At 40.0% G+C, this 23,505-nt stretch overlaps 1 protein-coding gene across 2 annotated transcripts; it reads left to right on the plus strand.

Moving 5' to 3' along the window:
• Positions 1-307: 307 nt before the first annotated feature.
• LOC110443451 lies at positions 308-3,045 on the plus strand. Of its 2 annotated transcripts, none has more exons than XM_021487681.1 (2): positions 308-1,866; positions 2,096-3,045. In XM_021487681.1, exons 1-2 carry the CDS (start codon positions 1,856-1,858, stop codon positions 2,787-2,789), a joined length of 705 nt encoding a protein of 234 aa, XP_021343356.1. In that variant the 5' UTR covers positions 308-1,855; the 3' UTR covers positions 2,790-3,045. Both variants share the same exon structure in this region; 1 of them encodes a protein (XP_021343356.1).
• Positions 3,046-23,505: the final 20,460 nt, after the last annotated feature.

A 23,505-nucleotide genomic window follows, 5' to 3' on the forward strand; every position in this document is an offset into this window, starting at 1 on the left:
CAACTGTAAAATGTCCCGGTGTGGTTCATTGAGACATCAACCTAATCTGTGTGTGGTCCATAAAACGTGTGATGCCTGCATGAACCATGCTCTCACATCTTCAAGTACATGTGACAACTGTGGGCCAAACGAAAAGACTTTCAGAGGTCCCGAGACGACAAATGCGTTTTGAAAATGGTTGTTTTCGGAGGAGAACTACGATGCCAAGGTCTTGTGTCATAATTTTAAAGGTTATGACAGTTACCCTATCCTCGGGTACCTATACGAGAATGGGATACTGCCAGAGGTTGTCATCAGTGGGTCTAAATACCTGAGTATTGACGTACCACAATGCCACATTCGATTCATGGACAGCATCAACTTCTTACCTATGGCTTTAGCGGACTTGCCAGAATCGTTTGGAATAGAAGAAGAATCCAAAGGGTACTTTCCTCATTTTTTTAATCGCAAAGAAAATCAAGGAATTTGCCTGCCACATCTACCGGACATAAAATATTATCACCCGGACGGCATGAAGCCAAAAAGAAGAAAATCGTTCCTGGAGTGGTATGAAATACACAAAGACGAACCCTTCAAATTCCAAGAAGAGCTTCTAAAGTATTGTCGATCAGACGTAGACATTCTCCGGAAGTGCTGCTTAAAGTTTCGGGAAATGTTTATACAAATGACGAATAAAGACGGCAGCGGCGGAATCAACCCATTTCAAAATTGCATCACCATAGCATCCGCCTGCAATCTTGTCTACAGAACAATGTTTTTAGAGTCCGAAAGCATTGGTATCATTCCACCACATGGCTACAGACCGGAGGATAAACAATCGATCAAAGCAATGAAATGGTTGAAATTCATCGCAAGTTCTGAGGGTCTTAGAATCCAACATGCCGCCAATGACGGAGAGAAACATATAGGGTCTTACAAAGTCGATGGGTATATCACAAATGAAGGAGAAAAGGACACTATCTTGGAATTCCACGGGTGTTTCTGGCACGGTTGTACGAAATGTTATGCCCGTAACACGATCAACACCGTAACCGATTGTACCATGGCCGATCTCCACATGAGAACGTTGGACAAGCAACGTTATCTACAAGATCTAGGATGTAACTACAGATGCATGTGGGAATGCGACTTTGAAAGACAAAGTAAGCTTGATGAACCACTCAGGTCATTTTTGAACACACTAGACATCGAAGAACCTCTAGAACCAAGAGACGCTTTCTATGGAGGAAGAACAGAAGCATTTACGATGTATGCCGAAGCCTCCGAAGACCGGCAGATTAAGTACTATGACGTGACATCCCTCTATCCTTATATTAACAAGGTCGGGAAAGTTCCCCTCGGCCATCCTAAAATCATCACGGAAAACTTTGACAACATTGAAGAATACGAAGGGTTGATCCTATGCAAGATGTCGCCACCAAGAGATTTATTCGTACCCGTTCTTCCCTTCCGAACCAATGGGAAATTGTTGTTTCCGTTATGCCGCACGTGCGCTAAGGAATCGTCAAAAGAAAAGTGTAGTCATGGCGACAACGGAAGGGCCATCACTGGCACGTGGGTGACTGACGAAGTGAAGACAGCCATCAGGAAAGGATACCGCTTGTTAGAGACATATGAAGTATGGCATTTCGAAAACATTTCACAATACGACACTGTGTCAAAAACTGGGGGTGTATTCACTGATTATGTCAACACCTTCTTGAAGTTAAAACAGGAAGCTAGTGGGTGGCCAAAATAGTGTCAAACTGAGCACGATAAACAGAAATACGTCAAGGACTACTACGACAGAGAAGGGATACTTCTGGACAGGGAAAACATCAAGAAAAATCCCGGACTGAAAAAACTGGCCAAGCTCATGCTTAACAGGTATACAAATCATTTTTTTTTCTTCTTTTAGTTATTTATGATTAAATATAAGTGTATTCTAGTAATTTAAAATGTGTACAAAAACATGTAATCTTGCTTAGAAGTTTTATCTATTTTACATTTTCATCATTTATCATTTGTTTGTTTTTTTTGTTAATATTTGATCACTTTTCTGCATGAAATGAAACAAGGAATAATACATTTGACGCATATGTATTTTGTATTGCAGTTTCTGGGGTAAATTTGGTCAGCGAACAAACTTGATCCAGTCATCTTATATTTCGGATCCGTGCGAGTACTTTGACATGATGTCAAGTGATAGTCAAATTGTGAAAGATGTCAACATCGTATCAGATCAGATGGTGAGGATGGACTGGAATTACAACAGCGATTTTCTGACAGCTTCTGGCCGCACCAATGCTGTGGTCGCCGCCTACACAACGGCACAGGCAAGACTCAAACTGTATAGCTACCTGGAAACACTGGACCGACGGGCCCTTTACTGTGACACAGATTCGGTGGTATTTACGGTCGAACCTGGGCAATGGGAGCCCGAGCTCGGAGACAATCTTGGTGATCTCACTGATGAGGTTGAAGGATCAAGCATTGTGACCTTTGTCACTGGAGGTCCAAAAAACTACGCATATACTCTCTCAAAACCAAACAGAGATGGTGAAATGAGTTGCTGCAAGGTTCGGGGGATAACTCTGAATTATAAAAACTCCCTAGAAATCAATCATGAAACAGTGAAAGATATGGTTTGTGGAAAGAAGGAAAAGGTCACGGTGTGTGATGATCTTAAAATTTGCCGTGACAAACAATCATGTAACCTCTTAACAAAAATAGAAACCAAAGACTATAAAATTGTGTTTGACAAGCGCGTCATTTCAGACAAGTATGTCACTCTTCCATATGGAATGTAAAAATATACTTACAGGTAGAAAACGTTAATTCCACAAAACACCATGTAGACCTTTCATGACACCCGAATTCAACTTACGTAGCAATTGTTTTTATATGATATTGTACCAGTTCTATTGATTGACTATCTATTCATACTTAATTCACATGTACATATATGTATAAGTAGACACGCATGAATAATTTTATAATGTGTATAACCTGTATAATTGTTGTGTATATGTATGTTTGATATTCCTGGTTTTTTTTATTTTTATGTTGTGAAATGAAAATTCTTTTAACTCATTGATGTATTACTTATAATTAAAGTAGTAATTAACCAGCATGTTGTCAGTCATTGTTTTTTTCATGAACATTCTTGTTAATGAAGTAGATCACCAACATTTGCAGTCTAAGACTTCGGGGATATGATACGTATAATGGCCTGGTTATTATATCATACATTGTTATGACTACATGGTGACATTGTCCCTAAATATGATATACAATGTCACAATAGTACACCGAGCGTGTAAATAAAAGGATTTAAAAAGTCGATCACATACAACGTCTCCACAATGAATTCTTTTCAATATCTATCACCCGGAACAGGTGTGTTCCTTTACAATGGACCTTTAAATTTCAAACAATCACCCAGCATTACAATTGACCCATAATCAATATTGTCATATCAAAACCTATCACTTCCGGTTTCCCTCCTCCCAACAAAATGGCGGCCATACAAAGACTAAGAAGGAAAAAAATTACCTATACGTATGTCCTAGACTACTGCCAACGTTTGTTGTAATATCTTATGTCGCCGTAGGCAACTGTTGGAAGGCCAAATTCGGACTATAGCAGCATGCTGTATGTGTTTATCGACACGAAAATACTCTAACGATAATATTTTTAATTGTACACCAAGGACCATGTGAACAAGTTAAAGGATCATAATAGCTTTTACTAGCTTTTATGATTACTCTTAGTTCTTACTAAAGAGTGGACATCGGCAAGGTGTGAATAGGTATGTGCGGTTATCTTAATACATACAATTTGATGTTTTACATATGTATTCTGATGTGTGACACTTTAATTAACATAATTATGAGATGCGCCTCTCTACTTGTCAAATTCTTTCCAGTTTTTATCTTTTAAAATTATTTTGTTCAAGATTAATTCAGCGCGAATGCCAGCATTGTATTTTGTTATTTCATTGTTTACGTCGTGGTAACTTCAAAGGTTATATAATTAATATATAATGAAAAGGTATTTTTACACAACCAATAAGAGTTTCTATGTGACGTTTAGATGACTAGTACGATATGTACACTGTTACCTTCATCAGACAAATGGCCAGTGAAGCGTATGCACACAAAGATGTACAATGTGTACGAGTTGTCAACAATAAGACCCTAAATGCCCTATCGACATACTACTTTTATTTACAATTTTCGAATATTTTAATATTAAAGATATTAATATTTGTTTTGAAAAATCAGAATATAGTTAAAATCACTACATGTGTCGTATGTACTTGTTCAATGAATAGAACAGCCATCGTCCATGAACAGTCAGTGGTACCAAACATCACAATATTAACGTCATAATAACGATGACGTCAATACGTGGGCCATGGCATTTAGAGTCCCTGTGAATGCCATCGAAAATTCGTAGGTCTATATGTTGGTTGTACCATCGAGTGGTAAATATACCAAGAATCCTATTAAATATTTAAAATTGTTACCAGAGTAACTAGATACGGTTATACTTACAGATAAGAAGCCCCAATAAGGAAAGTATGAAGCACGCATGATTACTCGGCACGCTGGCCATGATGCGATGCAGTGTTATCCAAGTAGTGGGACACGTTACATGTGTAACAGGAGAGCGACTCTCCTAAAATACTCTGTCAGACATGTATCAGAGTACATCGCCCAGCGACATGTTCATGCTTGTGATGTTGGTATTGATCCATGCGACTTCCTTACTTATATATAAAAAAGCATTGTTATTTAGATCAGGTACAGCTTGGTAAGACCCGAGTAATTTTATCAACTTTGTACGCTCAGTTTTCAATTTTAAACGTTCCGAACAAAATTGTCAATTAGTTCTCAGTAATGACTGATGATGTTACACACGAGTTGTTTTCTGTGAACATGAAACATTTCCTGTTTCAATCTAATACCAATTATCCCAAGCACTCACAATTTTAATAACATTTGCAATGTGTTGAGCTGTCTAGGGCGTACAGGTTCTGTAATTTAACCTTTCAATGTAATTCAATACCACGAACCTTAAGCATCTACGTTATCCACTTAACTTGATGTTCCTAATATCGATGCGTCTAAGTATGTTTCGATAGTAATGGTCAAATACAATACCATGCATTTTACATTTAGGTAGCTAACGTAATATATGAATATATATATCAAGCAATTTAAAGGCCGCATTACCTGAAAATTCTACTTCATCATAAATTAAGGCTGTTGATTTTTGTCTCAATAATACCCATATCACACCAGGAATATCGGATAGCATAGTCATACAACCCCTTCACGTACACATATCACACCAGGTATATAGGATAACACAGTCATACAACTTCTACACGTACCCATATCACACCAGGAATATAAGATAACAGCCTTACAACTCCTACACGTACCCACACCACACAAGGAATATAGTATAACAGTGACATACAACCCCTACACGTACACATATCACACCAGGAATAAAGGATAGCACCGCCATACAACCCCTACATGTACACATAGCACACCAGAAATAAAGGATAGCACCGCCATACAACTCCTACACGTACCCAAACCACACAAGGAATATAGTATAACAGTGACATACAACCCCTACACGTACACATAGCACACCAGGAATAAAGGATAGCACCGCCATACAACCCCTACACGTACACATAGCACACCAGAAATAAAGGATAGCACCGCCATACAACCCCTACATGTACACATAGCACACCAGGAATAAAGGATAGCACCGCCATACAACTCCTACACGTACCCAAACCACACCAGGAATAAAGGATAACAGTGACATACAACCCGCACAAGTACACATATCACACCAGGAATATAGGATAACAGTGACATACAACCCGCACACGTACCATCATCACACCAGGAATATAAGATAACAGTGACATACAACCCGCACACGTACACATATCACACCAGGATTAAAGATAACAGTGACATACAACCCGCACAAGTACACATATCACACCAGGAATATATTATTTCAGTGCCATAGCTAACTGTTTTACTGGGGAACTGAAAAACGTATTCATAGCGAACTATGTTATTGTGAAGCTACAATCACTACTAGAAATAAGTGGCAAAGAAGTGTGTATTTAACAATGTATTTTGGAAATTCAAAACAACCAACAAAATAAACAGTCTGCTGCTCCATAGTTCTATTTCGTCCTTTTTAGGACTCGTCAGTGACATTAAACGTCAAAACGATGACTGGTCATGTCTGTAGTGTTCCAAAATATATGTAGATCTACAGCAGAGGTGAAAGGTGCATTAAAACAGTTCCTATTTTTGCGTTTACAACTTTCGTGTCAACAACAACAAAAATCTGAATATAGTGTTTCTAGTACACCAGGCCAGACTAAAGTTACGGCCAACCTCGAGGACTGATGGTCCATCAGCAGAGTACGGCCTACCGCGAGGATTGTCCACCAGTGGAATCAGCAAACTTGTTCAGCTATAACAAGAAATACGCACGAATGTGCGTCCATTCACACCAGTAAATATAAACTGCACTACATGGCGATTTTATCGTTTTATGACTCATTGGTAGTCTAAAAGGTCAACATAAAAATGTCTAAAGTGTTTTGAAAACTATGTAGAATTAAAGCGAAAGTGAGAAGTTGTTTACGGATATCTATCGTATCGTTAAGCTTTTATAGTAAACGTATGAGCATTCGGGAAATGGTCAATTCATTCTCAGTCTACAAGATTAAAAGTTACAGCTTACTTATCATGACTCTTAATCATATTTATAGCTAAAAAAAGTCATTCAGCTCTTTCTGAAATTTAATAGCATATTTTGGGCCAGATTTAGTTAGGGCACATTGCACACCTCTTAAAATTGTCATTTAAATCATAAAAGCTCACACTTTTGTCATAATTAAACAACATAACAGTTAGAACCTTATAAATATAAGGTGCATTAGTGCATACAATGAAGTGTGTCTGTGATAAAAAATGGCTATCGATTTAGCAGGCCTTATTTGAAGGTTACCTCAAACGACACATCCGTACAAGGTACGACTATATTATGTTTCTAATCAATGATGAAAATACTTTTTCATCTGTGATAGTCATGTAAATTTGGCCTATATTTTTGTTGTGCTATCTTTGATTAAAAGTGTTTCATACTCAAGGAGAGCTTTCTTAAAGAACTGAACAAGTAACACATTGACACCATTTAACACAAAAATTGATTCCAAAGCGTCAGTGTAGAGAGCTTTCAAAGAAAGGCTGTAGCGGCGCGCAATGATAAAATCTGACAAGTCACGAGTGCTAAGGTACCGGAACCTGTATAGGAATAGCTACGGTCCATTTCAGTTTCAACTATGATTATAAATACTTGTTAACTGTGCATCGCATCTTTCATTATTATACGTTGCACCTGTGGTGTAAGAAACATTTACCTTATAGGAATACTTGGGCTTGTGTCTTTGATTTTTTAGTGAGTGGGTCTTTTATTTAGGAAGGGGTTCAAGATATTCTTTCTTTTAGTTTACGTTAAGGACTCCTTAGATTTCAATGTCTGCTATCAATGACTATTGGTTTATTTTGTCTTAAATATTGTTTAAGTCAGCTGGTTGTTGATGGTCTGTTACTAGCATTTAGACAGAACATGTTACTCTGTTCGAGTTGTTAGACGAGAGGCTTTTCTGAATTCATGACATCATTATATGATCCTCCATTGTGTCAAAGAAATGATTTCTTAGTTTAAGGTTGGTGTCTCTTCAGATTCTATTTCTAATTCTACCATCGATTGAGATGTTACCATGCGCGTGCATTCATTATTTTCTGACAGAACAAAGCTCTTCCAAACATCTTCCAACATGATTATCATTAAAAAGGCAGACTACGGTAAACATAACATGACAGTAATGTGTTACGTCTGGTAAAGTCGGAGAAGCTTCATTTCCACCTCCTGTGCGAGGACGACAGCATTATCTGATTTCTGTGAAAAGTCGCCACATCGTGGCCTTTTGTTAGGCAGTCACCATGACCCATTGTATATGTGAGGCCGACAGCATGACCCAAAGTCAGTATGAGGCTTTCACCAAGATATTATTTCCGTGTAAAGTCGTCATAATGACCAGATGTATGCGTGAGGCAGTCGTCATGACCTAGTTTCTGTGTTAACTTGTTACCGAGACCTAATCTCCAATGATGAAATTTCGGCGTCTGACCTGATGAGATCATTCGTACTATTAAAACTGACATAAATAAATATGTTTTGTGGGGCAACAATGATTTTTTTGGGCCATCTCCAGATCTAAATCAGAAAACAGTTATTAGTATATCTGAATCTGCCAAAGTTGGCTTTAGTTATTGATGTATCTTAATTAACCATAACTGATAGTAGTCACAGGTGTATCAGACTTAGGCATTGACAATGGTTATTTGACAATTTTATTGGTAGGGGTGTATCAGACTTAGGCATTGACAATGGTTATTTGACAATTTTATTGGTATGGGTGATCTGAATAAAAACATGATTTGTTTAATGTACAAATGTATTTGAACTTTAAAATAGTAAATGGTGGATCTCAATAACAAAAATAGCTACTTGTACTTCTGATTTAGCCAATCTCTGGACTGTTACTAGTTATGATACATATACAAATACTTTTGCAAAAACAAAAAAGTATTCTCTAAGTTAGTTTGAGGTTGCAAGAGCTTGATATGAGTTTTAATTGGGTATGATATTTTTTATTATAGTAGAGGTTGATTGAGCTGGATTGCGTTTTGGACATTTTGTTTGAGTGGAATCTGATATGGATTCTATAGAGCGTTTTTAATTGTACATTAGAAATAATGATGTGTTATATTAACTGATTAAGCAACGGCAATAAAACTACTCCTTTGGACATTTTGAATATATTAAACGAATTATTTTTAACAAGTGATATTTTACGAAGTGTGTAAAGGCATCTCGGAAAGACTTCTCGGTTAATTAAAGATGACCATGTACCCATTCTTTTATCAAGGTGATATCGTATTACTTGAATATGGGATTTTTCTCTTTCATTTTCTGGGACCATATTCTGTAGTCATTTTCAAGTCGACTAAAAACTAGTTCGATGTTACCCAGATGCATTTTGCCACTTTGTTTTAAAATAATGTTTTTCTCTTTATTGAAAGGGTTATAAGACTGAGAAAAAGATGTGTCGTAAAAGGAGAAACATAGGTCCTGTAAGTAGCATCATAATTTTTCAATTCAAAATTTCTACTTTATTTAAATATTCTGTATGTCATTTCTTTAAAACAAATACGTAAATATTCATATTATTTTATGTAACGATGTTTACAAGAACGGTTAGTGCCGTGTAAATAATCAAAAGAAACACGAAGTTAAATACCTATTCTGTATTTGACATTTGTTTTTTGAGGAAGGATTGCATGTACACCAAGCCCGGATAAATTCCAACTTCAAGGTTAAAGCCAGTCTCAAGGATTGATAGCTATAGTCCAGGTACAAGGTTACAACCGACCTCGGGGACTGATAGTCAAGCTACAAGGTTGCAGCAAACCTCGGGGACTGATAGTCCAGCTACAAGGTTTAAGCCGACCTCGGGGACTGATAGTCCAGCTTCAAGGTTAAAGCCGACCTCGGGGACTGATAGTCCAGCTACAAGGTTACAGCCAACCTCGCGGACTGATAGTCCAGCTACAAGGTTACAACCGACCTCGGGGACTGATTGTCCAGCTACAAGGTTACAACCGACCTCGGGGACTCATTGCCAACTACAAGGTTACAACCGACCTCGAGGACTGATAGTCCAGCTACAAGGTTACAACCGACCTTGGGGATTGATTGTCCAGCTACAAGGTTACAACCGACCTCGGGGACTCATTGCCAACTACAAGGTTACAACCGACCTCGGGGACTGATAGTCCAGCTACACGGTTAATCCAACCTCGGGAACTGATAGTCCAGCTTCAATGTTAAAGCCGACCTCGCGGACTGATAGTCCAGCTACAAGGTTACAGCAAACCTCGAGGACTGACTCTCTACCTTGTGACGTAAGAAGTCACTAGAAATACGATATAAGGAAGCACCTTTTCAAAATGGCGTATCTCGATGCAGAACGTACATTTAGTCAAACAATGTAGTACAAGTTCAAGTTCTTTATTACCGTGAGTCTTCCGACAATCGGTTTCAAACGTGAGATATTTACAACCTTTACAGAAAATACATACAATACAATTCCAGCAGTGTACAAACAGTATGGAGAGTGTAATCAATTAAGTTAATTGGTTTCTTCTTACATTTGCCGCTTTTATTTTCACTTTTTGTTTGCCTTTCTGAACAAAAAATCGTTGCCTTTATTGGTCAATACCAAAAAGTAGATATTTTTACAGTGTGAAAGATATCAGTTTTATCAAGTTGATAGAATCCGATATTTCACTGACAAAAATGTAATAAAATTAAATATTTACTGCAACATATGACTATTTTTTCCATTTAGGGCTAATCGAGTGTATAGATCAAGATCACGAAAACGCCAACACAATAACTTAACGACTAGCTGACATACACATTTTGTGAAGGTCATTTAATCTTATATAATCACTTGATTCCAGTCAGTTACTTACGATGATAAAAGAGTCCTGTTATTGCTCTGTTTGAACACGTGTTCGTGCTTGTAAAGGTCATAGATAAGTGTTCTATAGAGTAACGACAATTCTAAATCTTAAAACACACTTTTGTTCCAAATGATAAGATGTTTGTGTCCCCAAATAGAATACCCCAAAACAAATTCCCAATTCTGCAGGGGGTTCCCTAAGTTGGCTGTAACCTTGTAGCTGGCCTTTCAGTGCCTGAGGTCGGCCGTAACCGTGTAGCTGGACTATCATTCCCCGAGGTTGGCTGTAACCATGTAACTGGACTATCAGTCCCCGAGGTTGGCCGTAACCGTGTAGCTGGACTATCAGTCCCCGAGGTTGGCCGTAACCTTGTAACCTTGTAGCTGGCCTTTCAGTGCCTGAGGTCGGCCGTAACCGTGTAGCTGGACTATCATTCCCCGAGGTTGGCTGTAACCATGTAACTGGCCTATCAGTCCCCGAGGTTGGCCGTAACCGTGTAGATGGACTATCAGTCCCCGAGGTTGGCTGTAACCTTGTAGCTGGACTATCAGTCCCCGAGGTTGGTTGTAACCGTATAGCTGGACTATCAGTCCCTGAGGTTGGCTGTAACCGTATAGCTGGACTATCAGTCCCCGAGGTTGGCTGTAACCTTGTAGCTGGACTATCAGTCCCCGAGGTTGGCCGTAACCGTGTAGCTGGACTATCGGTCCCCGAGGTCGGCAGTAACCGTGTAGCTGGACTATCAGTCCCCGAGGGTGGCCGTAACCTTGTAGCTGGACTATCAGTCCCCGAGGCTGGTTGTAACCGTATAGCTGGACTATCAGTCCCTGAGGTTGGCCGTAGCCGTGTAGCTGGACTATCGGTCCCCGAGGTCGGCAGTAACCGTGTAGCTGGACTATCAGTCCCCGAGGGTGGCCGTAACCTTGTAGCTGGACTATCAGTCCCCGAGGTTGGTTGTAACCGTATAGCTGGCCTATCAGTCCCTGAGGTTGGCTGTAACCGTATAGCTGGACTATCAGTCCCCGAGGTTGGCCGTAACCTTGTAGCTGGACTATCAGTCCCCGAGGTTGGCCGTAACCGTGTAACTGGGTTTTCAGTCCCCGAGGTTGGCTGTTACCGTGTAGCTGGACTATCAGTCCCCGAGGTTGGATGTAACCGTGCAGCTGGACTATCAGTCCCCGAGGTTGGCTGTAACCGTGTAGCTGGACTATCAGTTCCCGAGGTTGGATGTAACCTTTTAGCTGGACCATCAGTCCCCGAGGTTGGCCGTAACCGTGTAGCTGGACTATCAGTCCCCGAGGTCGGCAGTTACCGTGTAACTGGAATATCAGTCCCCGAGATTGACTGTAGCCATGTAGTTGGACTATCAGTCCCTGAGGTTGGCCGTAGCCGTGTAGCTGGACTATCAGTTCCCGAGGTTGGATGTAACCTTTTAGCTGGACTATCAGTCCCCGAGGTTGGTTGGAACCTTGTAGCTGGACTATCAGTCCCCGAGGTTGGTTGTGACCTTGTAGCTGGACTATCAGTCCCCGAGGTTGGATGTAACCGTGTAGCTGGACCATCAGTCCCCGAGGTTGGCCGTAACCGTGTAGCTGGGCTATCAGTCCCTGAGGTTGGCTGTAACCGCGTAGCTTGACTTTCAGTCCCCGAGGATGGATGTAGCCGTGTAGCTGGACTATCAGTTCCCGAGGTTGGATGTAACCTTTTAGCTGGACTATCAGTCCCCGAGGTTGGCTGCTATCAGTCCCCGAGGTTGGCCGTACCCGTGTAGCTGGACTATCAGTCCCCGAGGTTGGCTGGAACCGTATAGCTGGACTATCAGTCCCTGAGGTTGGCCGTAGCCGTGTAGCTGGACTATCAGTTCCCGAGGTTGGATGTAACCTTTTAGCTGGACTATCAGTCCCCGAGGTTGGCTGTAACCTTTTAGCTGGACCATCAGTCCCCGAGGTTGGCCGTAACCTTGTAGCTGGACTATCAGTCCCCGAGGTTGGTTGTGACCTTGTAGCTGGACTATCAGTCCCCGAGGTTGGTTGTGACCTTGTAGCTGGACTATCAGTCCCCGAGGTTGGCTGCTATCAGTCCCCGAGGTTGGCCGTAACCGTGTAGCTGGACTATCAGTCCCTGAGGTTGGCTGTAACCGTGTAGCTTGACTTTCAGTCCCCGAGGATGGATGTAGCCGTGTAGCTGGACTATCAGTTCCTGAGGTTGGCCGTAACCGTGTAGCTGGACTTTCAGTCCCCGAGGTTGGCTGTAACCGTGTAGCTTGACTATCGGTCCCCGAGGTTGGATGTAACCGTGTAGCTGGACTATCAGTTCCCGAGGTTGGATTAACCGTGTAGCTGGACTATCAGTCCCCGAGGTTGGCTGTAACCGTGTAGCTTGACTATCGGTCCCCGAGGTTGGATGTAACCGTGTAGCTGGACTATCAGTTCCCGAGGTTGGATTTACCGTGTAGCTGGACTATCAGTCCCCGAGGTTGGCTGTAACCGTGTAGCTTGACTATCGGTCCCCGAGGTTGGATGTAACCGTGTAGCTGGACTATCAGTTCCCGAGGTTGGATTTACCGTGTAGCTGGACTATCAGTCCCCGAGGTTGGCTGTAACCTTGTAGCTGGACCATCAGTCCCCGAGGTCGGTTGTAACCTTGTAGCTGGACTATCAGTCCCTGAGGTTGCCCCTAACCGTGTAGCTGGACCATCAGTCCCCGATGTTGGCCGTAGCCGTGTAGCTGGACTATCAGTCCCCGAGTTTGACTATAGCCATACTGCGATAACGTAGCTTTTTGACGACGAGAGAGTTGTTTTATATATCGCGTCCTGGCAGAGGAGGTCGGGTATTAGTATTAGTACTAGCAATAGCCGTGAAGTTAGATTTCATTCTGGCACGGATTATGAACAATTCTATAGTTGAAGCATATCTTACATGTTGTAGCCAAATGTTGTAAGGAGCTGGACGTATTCATGAGACAGTTCAGTGACAGATTCACAACTGAGTAAGGGTACTTCGATGTTACTAAATGACAATAAAAAACCTTGCTTATGCTGTTGACCCCTTGATTATATGATATCATAATTTGATAAACATAAAATGTTCCTAATTAAAATAAGGATCGTGGAAGCAGCTGGAGGGCACAGACGGTTGTCGTAAACGAATTGCAGTTTACAATGTCAAAAATGTGCGTATATCCTTTTTTAATTTTGTCTGCAAGCTATTGCGAGATCTTTCAAAACATTTTCTATATGTTGGTAAGTATGGATTGTATATAGGTTCAGGTGGAAAGTTCAAGTTCTTTATTACCGTGAGTCTTCCGACAATCGGTTTCAAACGTGAGATATCTACAACCTTTACAGAAAATACATACAATACAATTCCAGCAGTGTACAAACAGTATGGAGAGTGTAATCAATTAAGTTAATAGGTTTCTTCTTACATTTGCCGCTTTTATTTTCACTTTTTGTTTGCTTTTCTGAACAAAAAATCGTTGCCTTTGAATGCAGCTAATAGAAGATACCGTTATGATTGGTCAATACCAAAAAGTAGATATTTTTACAGTGTGAAAGATATCAGTTTTATCAAGTTGATAGAATCCGATATTTCACTGACAAAAATGTAATAAAATTAAATATTTACTGCAACATATGACTATTTTCTCCATTTAGGGCTAATCGAGTGTAGAGATCAAGATCACGAAAACGCCAACACAATAACTTAACGTCTAGCTGATCAGTCTTCAGACCACCGGGTTTAAATGTTATGTTTGAGCACCTCAATGGCGACATACACATTTTGTGAAGGTCATTCAATCTTATGTAATCACTTGATTCCAGTCAGTTACTTACGATGATAAAAGAGTCCCGTTATTGCTCTGTTTGAACACGTGTTCGTGCTTGTAAAGGTCATAGATAAGTGTTCTATAGAGTAACGACAATTCTAAATCTTAAAACACACTTTTGTTCCAAATGATAAGATGTTTGATTTAAAACACTTCAAGAATGCTGGCCTTGAGTTTGTTGCAGAATGCATTCGATGCAGAACTGTAACTTGGTTTCGGAAAAACACGTACCAAATACAAATAAACCGTTCGACACATACCATTGTGGTCGCTGCCACCGTTTCCTTCACCTTAGAGTCATCATACCGGCCCGATTCCGAGTGTCAATCAGCAGTTTCCGGATCCATCCAACTGGTTGAATGGTTAAACTAACAGCATGTGGACCGTCGTTCGGTTTATGTTTTATACAAACTTCTACTGACATAAAGCCTTCACTTTTGAATATAGTAAAATTTACGCTTTATAGACGATTATTATTAAAAATCTTCTATAAACCAACAAGAAAATATCGAAGTGTCAACAAAACGATCATTCGAACTCAACAGCGATAAACCTGGGACAAAATATGAAGAAATTTCCAAATGGAGACGCGTGAAAAAAGTTCAATGATAATAAGACCAGGTGTTCCCAAGAGGTCACCCCTGTAGGTGGGGGATCGGGAAAAGAATACACCTGCTGTTACCCACTGCATACATCATAGGAGGCGACTAATGTGTGAACCCCTTGTTAGAATTGGGTATTTACTCTGGTGTCCTCTACCTGGGTACACAAAAGCGAATTCCCAATAAATCTGCTGCACCCATTGCAATATTTGGGACTTTTATCTCTCTTTCTACTGCTAGCTACCTTTTATTTCATAGCACCTTCTTGGCAACACCAACGCCCGGTCACATTATACTGACAACGTGTGAACCAGTTGTTGTCATTCCCCTAAATGCTGAACGTTTGGCAGGGAATAACAACTACCACTTTGGTATGTCCCGGCCTGGGGACAGAATTCATTGCCTTTCTCACCTGGAAAAACGCTTAACATTAAAGCCAAAAGTGAAATGTTGCAAAACAAGGCGCTTTGAAATAAAAGGTAGTTAGAAGTTAAAAGAAAGATAAAGATCCCAAATATTACAATGGGTGCAGCAGATTTATTTTGTGTACTTTTGTGTCCCCAAATAGAATACCCCAAAACAAATTCCCAATTCTGCAGGGGGTTCCCTAAGTTGGCTGTAACCTTGTAGCTGGACTTTCAGTGCCTGAGGTCGGCCGTAACCGTGTAGCTGGACTATCAGTCCCCGAGGTTGGCTGTAATCATGTAGCTGGACTATCGGTCCCCGAGGTTGGCCGTAACCGTGTAGCTGGACCATCAGTCCTCGAGGTTGGCCGTAACCTTGTAGCTGGACTATGAGTCCCCGAGGTTGGTTGTAACCTTGTAGCTGGACCATCAGTCCCCGAGGTTGGCTGTAATCATGTAGCTGGACTATCGGTCCCCGAGGTTGGTTGTAACCGTGTAGCTGGACTATATCAGTCCCCGAGGTTGGTTGTAGCCGTGTAGCTGGACTATCAGTCCCCGAGGTCGGCCGTAACCGTGTAGCTGGACTATCAGTCCCCGAGGTTGGCCGTAGCCGTGTAGCTGGACTATCAGTCCCTGAGGTTGCCCGTAACCGTGTAGCTGAACTATCAGTCCCCGAGGTTGCCCGTAACCTTGTAGCTGGTCTATCAGTCCCCGAGGTTGGCCGTACCCGTGTAGCTGGACTATCAGTCCCCGAGGTTGGCCGTAACCTTGTAGCTGGACTATCAGTCCCCGAGGTTGCCCGTAACCTTGTAGCTGGTCTATCAGTCCCCGAGGTTGGCTGTAACCGTGTAGCTGGACTATCAGTCCCCGATGTTGGCCGTAGCCGTGTAGCTGGACTATCAGTCCCCGAGGTTGGCCGTAACCTTGTAGCTGGACTATCAGTCCCCGAGGTTGGCCGTAACCTTGTAGCTGGACTATCAGTCCCCGAGGTTGCCCGTAACCGTGTAGCTGGTCTATCAGTCCCCGAGGTTGGCCGTACCCGTGTAGCTGGACTATCAGTCCCCGAGGTTGGCCGTAGCCGTGTAGCTGGACTATCAGCCCCTGAGGTTGGCCGTAGCCGTGTAGCTGGACTATAAGTCCCCGAGTTTGACTGTAGCCATACTGCGATAACGTAGCTTTTTGACGACGAGAGAGTTGTTTTATATATCGCGTCCTGGCAGAGGAGGCCGGGTATTATTATTAGTACTAGCAATAGCCGTGAAGTTGGATTTCATTCTGGCACGGATTATGAACAATTCTATAGTTGAAGCATATATTACATGTTGTAGCCAAATGTTGTAAGGAGCTGGACGTATTCATGAGACAGTTCAGTGACAGATTCACAACTGAGTAAGGGTACTTCGATGTTACTACATGTAAATGACAATAAAAAACCTTGCTTATGCTGTTGACCCCTTGATTATATGATATCTTAATTTGATAAACATAAAATGTTCCTAATTAAAATAAGGATCGTGGAAGCAGCTGGAGGGCACAGACGGCTGTCGTAAACGAATTGCAGTTTAGAATGTCAAAAATGTACGTATATCCTTTTTTAATTTTGTCTGCAAGCTATTGCGAGATCTTTCAAAACATTTTCTATATGTTGGTAAGTATGGATTGTATATAGGTTCAGGTGGAAAGTTCAAGTTCTTTATTACCGTGAGTCTTCCGACAATCGGTTTCAAACGTGAGATATTTACAACCTTTACAGAAATACATACAATACAATTCCAGCAGTGTACAAACAGTATGGAGAGTGTAATCAATTATGTTAATAGGTTTCTTCTTACATTTGCCGCTTTTATTTTCACTTTTTGTTTGCTTTTCTGAACAAAAAATCGTTGCCTTTGAATGCAGCTAATAGAAGATACCGTTATGATTGGTCAATACCATAAAGTAGATATTTTTACAGTGTGAAAGATATCAGTTTTATCAAGTTGATAGAATCCGATATTTCACTGACAAAAATGTAATAAAATTAAATATTTACTATAACATATGACTATTTTTTCCATTTAGGGCTAATCGAGTGTAGAGATCAAGATCACGAAAACGCCAACACAATAACTTAACGACTAGCTGATCAGTCTTCAGACCACCGGGTTTAAATGTTATGTTTGAGAACCTCAATGGTGACGTACACATTTTGTGAAGGTCATTTAATCTTATATAATCACTTGATTCCAGTCAGTTACTTACGATGATAAAAGAGTCCCGTTATTGCTCTGTTTGAACACGTGTTCGTGCTTGTAAAGGTCATAGATAAGTGTTCTATAGAGTAACGACAATTCTAAATCTTAAAACACACTTTTGTTCCAAATGATAAGATGTTTGATTTAAAACACTTCAAGAATGCTGGCCTTGAGTTTGTTGCAGAATGCATTCGATGCAGAACTGTAACTTGGTTTCGGAAAAACACGTACCAAATACAAATAAATCGTTCGACACATACCATTGTGGTCGCTGCCACCGTTTCCTTCATCTTAGAGTCATCATACCGGCCCGATTCCGAGTGTCAATCAGCAGTTTCCGGATCCATCCAACTGGTTGAATGGTTGACCTAACAGCATGTGGACCGTCGTTCGGTTTATGTTTTATACAAACTTCTACTGACATAAAGCCTTCACCTTTGAATAGAGTAAAATTTACGCTTGATAGACGATTATTATTAAAAATCTTCCATAAACCTCAATAGAAACCTTCTTGAAAACCAACAAGAAAATATCGAAGTGTCATCAAAACGATCATTCGAACTCAACAGCGATAAACCTGGGACAAAATATGAAGAAATTTCCAAATGGAGACCCGTGAAAAAAATCAATGATAATAAGACCAGGTGTTCCCAAGAGGTCACCCCTGTAGGTGGGGGATCGGTTAAAGAATACACCTGCTGTTACCCAATGCATACATTGTAGGAGGCGACTAATGTGTGAATCCTTGCTAGAATTGGGTATTTACTCTGGTGTCCTCTACCTGGGCACACAAAAGCGAATTCCCAATAAATCTGCTGCACCCATTGCAATATTTGGGACTTTTATCTCTCTTTCTACTTCTAGCTACCTTTTATTTCATAGCACCTTCTTGGCAACACCAACGCCCGGTCACATTATACTGACAACGTGTGAACCAGTTGTTGTCATTCCCCTAAATGCTGAACGTTTGGCAGGGAATAACAACTACCACTTTGGTATGTCCCGGCCTGGGGACAGAATCCATTGCCTTTCTCACCTGGAAAAACGCTTAACATTAAAGCCAAAAGTGAAATGTTGCAAAACAAGGCGCTTTGAAATAAAAGGTAGTTAGAAGTTCAAAGAAAGATAAAGATCCCAAATATTACAATGGGTGCAGCAGATTTATTTTGGGTACTTTTGTGTCCCCAAATAGAATACCCCAAAACAAATTCCCAATTCTGCAGGGGGTTCCCTAAGTTGGCTGTAGCCTTGTAGCTGGACTTTCAGTGCCTGAGGTCGGCCGTAACCGTGTAGCTGGACTATCAGTCCCCGTGGTTGGCCGTAACCGTGTTGCTGGACTTTCAGTCCCCGAGGTCGGCTGTAACTGTGTAGCTGGACTATCAGTCCCCGAGGTTGGCCGTAGCCGTGTAGCTGGACTATCAGTCCCTGAGGTTGGCCGTAGCCGTGTAGCTGGACTATCAGTCCCCCAAGGTTGGCCGTAGCCGTGTAGCTGGACTATCAGTCCCCGAGGTTGCCCGTAACCGTGTAGCTGGAATATCAGTCCCCGAGAATGGCCGTATCCGTGTAGCTGGACTTTCAGTCCCCGAGGTTGGCCGTAACCGTGTAGCTGGACTATCAGTCCCCGAGGTTGCCCGTAACCGTGTAGCTGGACTATCAGTCCCCGAGAATGGCCGTATCCGTGTAGCTGGACTATCAGTCCCCGAGGTTGGCCGTAGCCGTGTAGCTGGACTATCAGTCCCCGAGTTTGACTGTAGCCATACTGCGATAACGTAGCTTTTTGACGACGAGAGAGTTGTTTTATATATCGCGTCCTGGCAGAGGAGACCGGGTATTAGTATTAGTACTAGCCATAGCCGTGAAGTTGGATTTCATTCTGGCACGGATTATGAACAATTCTATAGTTGAAGCATATATATTACATATTGTAGCCAAATGTTGTAAGGAGCTGGACGTGTTCATGAAACAGTTCAGCGACAGATTCACAACTGAGTAAGGGTACTTCGATGTTACTAAATGACAATAAAAAATCTTTGCTTATTCTGTTGACCCCTTGATTATATGATATTATAATTTGATAAACATAAAATGTTCCTAATTAAAATAAGGGTCGTGGAAGCAGATGGAGGGCACAGACGGTTGTCGTAAACGAATTGCAGTTTAGAATGTCAAAAATGTGCGTATATCCTTTTTTAATTTTGTCTGCAAGCTATTGCGAGATCTTTCAAAACATTTTCTCTATGTTGGTAAGTACGGATTGTATATAGGTTCAGGTGGAAAAACCACTGTATTTTCCTACTCATCGAAAGGTCACATGAACCTCTACAGAATTATTGCGAGATCAATAAAAAAGAAACATTGTAATTAGCATGTTTGATACTCGGATTCTATTCCGCCTTTGAGGTTGGGGTTAATTATCGACATCTATGTTGTGAATACCTGGAGGCGACCCATAGAAAACTGGAAGCCTTTTAGATATTATTTATAGGTTTATTATGACGATTTGACCCTCACGTTTTTACTTCTAACGTGTGTCAATAGCAATCGTCCTTTGAACTAGTATGTGTACTGGAATACATTTTTGTGACCTTCAACGACGAAATATTTCCTTTTGCATCTATGTGCGGTAATCATTCGGCCAGCTTTTACAGACTAAGGTAGAGTGTTACCGGTACGTGAACAATACTCAAAGGTACTGTCTACCAAGGTAAAGGTAAAAATGACATATTGTTTAGCAAAGATAGGACTGACAGTAGTGTAGCTGCTTTAGGCTCGAGTAGGCACGTGCCTACACACAATTTTGTCGAGTTTTTATTCTTAGTCAGCGTAAATTCATACCAAAAAAAATGAATATGTGTTTTCACTAAAATAAAAGTTTATATTATATCCATGATGTTTTGTATATATGTCTAGTACAAAATATGGAAAATCTCATTTTTCCACATACAAAAAGACCTTGTAACGCACAAGTGCCATACAATTTTTAAGCTAACATTAAACAATCCTATTACCACAACCAACTGGGAATAATTTTGTGGTCCGGAAAATTCGAACCACACAACATTTTCTCCTACCAAGTAGAAGGAACGCTTTTGATTCGTTTTCTTATTATGAGAGGTTTCTTTTCAAAAAGAAGGGAAAACAGCGATAGAAATATATGGTTGTAAATTATTTTGGAGCATATTTTATGAAAAACAGGGGCAGAAATTGTGAAAATGATTGTGTTCCTGGTTGAGTTCGTTATCAAGTCCAGTGGCAAGATTCCCCATCAGTAAGCTGACTGTAGGCATCCATATGGGAAGAAACGGTGCCCCTCCTCTTGGCTAATTCTTTGGTGTTCATAAGAGGATAAATTTATTGATAAGCAATCAGGACAAAAAAATCTTAGCCAATTGCAATTCTTTCAATTTAACATTCAAGTATATCGACAGTATGCTGTCTGTAAATTACAAGAATTTTATTGACCGCGTCGAGCTTAAAATTACCGACACTACAGGCTCTTTTACCCCAGACATTTTCCGTAATCTTTACTCATATCAAAATGAAAAGAGACCTCTTAAAACTACGCTTCGATAAGCGTGATTATTTAGATTTTCCAATTGTGATCTTTCTCTTTCTTGACAGTAACATCCCAGAATTTTCATGTTGATTCGGTCTGTATTCAAGAGTTTGTTGCAAATAGCATAACTTCATAACTTCAAGACTTCATCATGATATCAAAGATATAGACTGCTGACGGACAAAGTTACAACACATGTTTTTCAAAGAGTCAAGTTTGTGTGGTATAAAGGTTGTTGTTAATGATTATGTGTATTAGTGTCGTTTTGTTGTCACTACCCCAGTTCTCGCTTTAAGCACGCGACAAATCTTGGATTTGACCTATATTTGATACAGAAGGCATTTATCCTTCCGGAACACCTGGTCTTGTTTCATTGTATTTTTTCAATGGTCGCCGTGCCTTTGTTCAAATTTTGCCCTGTTATCGATTTTGAGTTCACACTTCGTTTACGCTTCGGTATTCTCCATTACTTTAAGAACCACTCTCCTACCAATAAGAATTTCAATTTAGTTTAAATGTTTTTGGATAAAAGGGAGTGGTTATTCTACTTTAAAATTATTTCGTAAATATTGTCGTCAGTGGAAATGAGTTTAAATATCCAGCTTAAATCCTAACATTAAATCATAACCACTCATTCATATATAATTTCGTACTTTCTGTATCTTGTATCATAAAACGCACTGGTAACCTTATCAACTGATTTTATTAAAGTTTAAAACTGCTGTCGTTAAACTAAAAAAAAACAGCTCATTTTTCAGCAAATTGCTCAAGTGCCTACACATGATTTATATCCCAGCTACGCCCCTGACTGGAGCAATTCTCATTTTAGTCCCATAGGCCATAGTAATGCGATATATTTTTTAGGCGTGAGGTCAGTCGATATAAGCACGTGGTGGTTCAAATTACAATACCATCATACGGTCTCTTGGTGAAACGAAGTTACAACTAGCAACAAGAAATAATTTCGGTAACGCAAAAGTATTTCCTTCATACATATGCATATTTTGAATTCTCAATTGAAATGACATAAGGCCACACACAATATGTTACCTCAGCACGTGCACGTTTCACTATCTTACGTGCCAGGACAATTAACAACTTGGCTTGTTGAGATTTAGGTTTTGAGTTTTTATTTCTACTTTTCAATTTCTGGACAACACGACGGGCAGATACAAGGTGAAATCATTTATTTCATTTTATTAATTATTAATATTATCATCTTTTAGTACTAATTTGATAGTGGATAACCTTATCCTATTATTGATTAAACAATACATTTTTTAAATGAAATGTCTAGAAATGGAACTTCATATAAAGAGTTTAGAGAATCACATACTTTTTGAACTTAAATCTCATAAGATCTTGATAAATAAGCATAAAAACTGCAATAATAATATAGACTTACATAATAAAGTGGAAAAATGGCTTCTCTTATAAAATAACGTGAACAATTATCATTATACTATTTTAAAGAAAGGTTTGCAACCCCCACCCACCCCGCTGTGTGCGTATGTGTATGTGTGTACAGTATATAAAAACTTAAACTTAAACTTATAATTGGTCTCTTGTAAAGAGGTCTGCTTGATAACCGAACTACTCGGTAGTGAAGCGGACGTAAAACCTATCAATCAATCAAGAGGTGTCCGTTGTGAAAGGAATTGTATTCAACGTTATGTATGATTGTTGCTTTGGGTGTAAATGTGCTGTTTATAAAAAAGAAAAATTGTATAAAAGAAAAATAAAAAAATCTTTTAGTACGTTTCAATATTCCATAACATCAATAGTATTTACTTACCCAATATGTAAAGTATAAATTGATCAATTAATACATGTAGGATCATAAAAAATATTGACATCCAGTCTTATTTGGAATATTGACTCTAAATAAATAAACTTTTTTTTAAATATTTACACAGAACTATCACACAATCGGCTGGTATACATATGATACAGAGTTGTAGCTAAAATATTTTAAATGTTATATTTTGTCGTTAATGAACAAGGTTCACTTAAAGTCAATAAAGTACAGTACACTTCGAACCCAACCATCTGTATTCTGACATGTTATTAATTAAATACATCCACACTTGTATATCATATACTTATCACATATCTAATTATTCAGTTGAAATAAGCTCAAATTTAGGTTTTCCGGGTTATCTTGATTTTTAGGAAAATTTCATCAGTAAGTTTGAAATTTTATTGTATTTTTTTTCATTAGTGCCATATTTTTGTTAGTTT

This window comes from Mizuhopecten yessoensis, unplaced genomic scaffold (genome assembly GCF_002113885.1).
Source record: "Mizuhopecten yessoensis strain PY_sf001 unplaced genomic scaffold, ASM211388v2 scaffold1961, whole genome shotgun sequence".
NCBI lineage: Eukaryota > Metazoa > Mollusca > Bivalvia > Pectinida > Pectinidae > Mizuhopecten > Mizuhopecten yessoensis.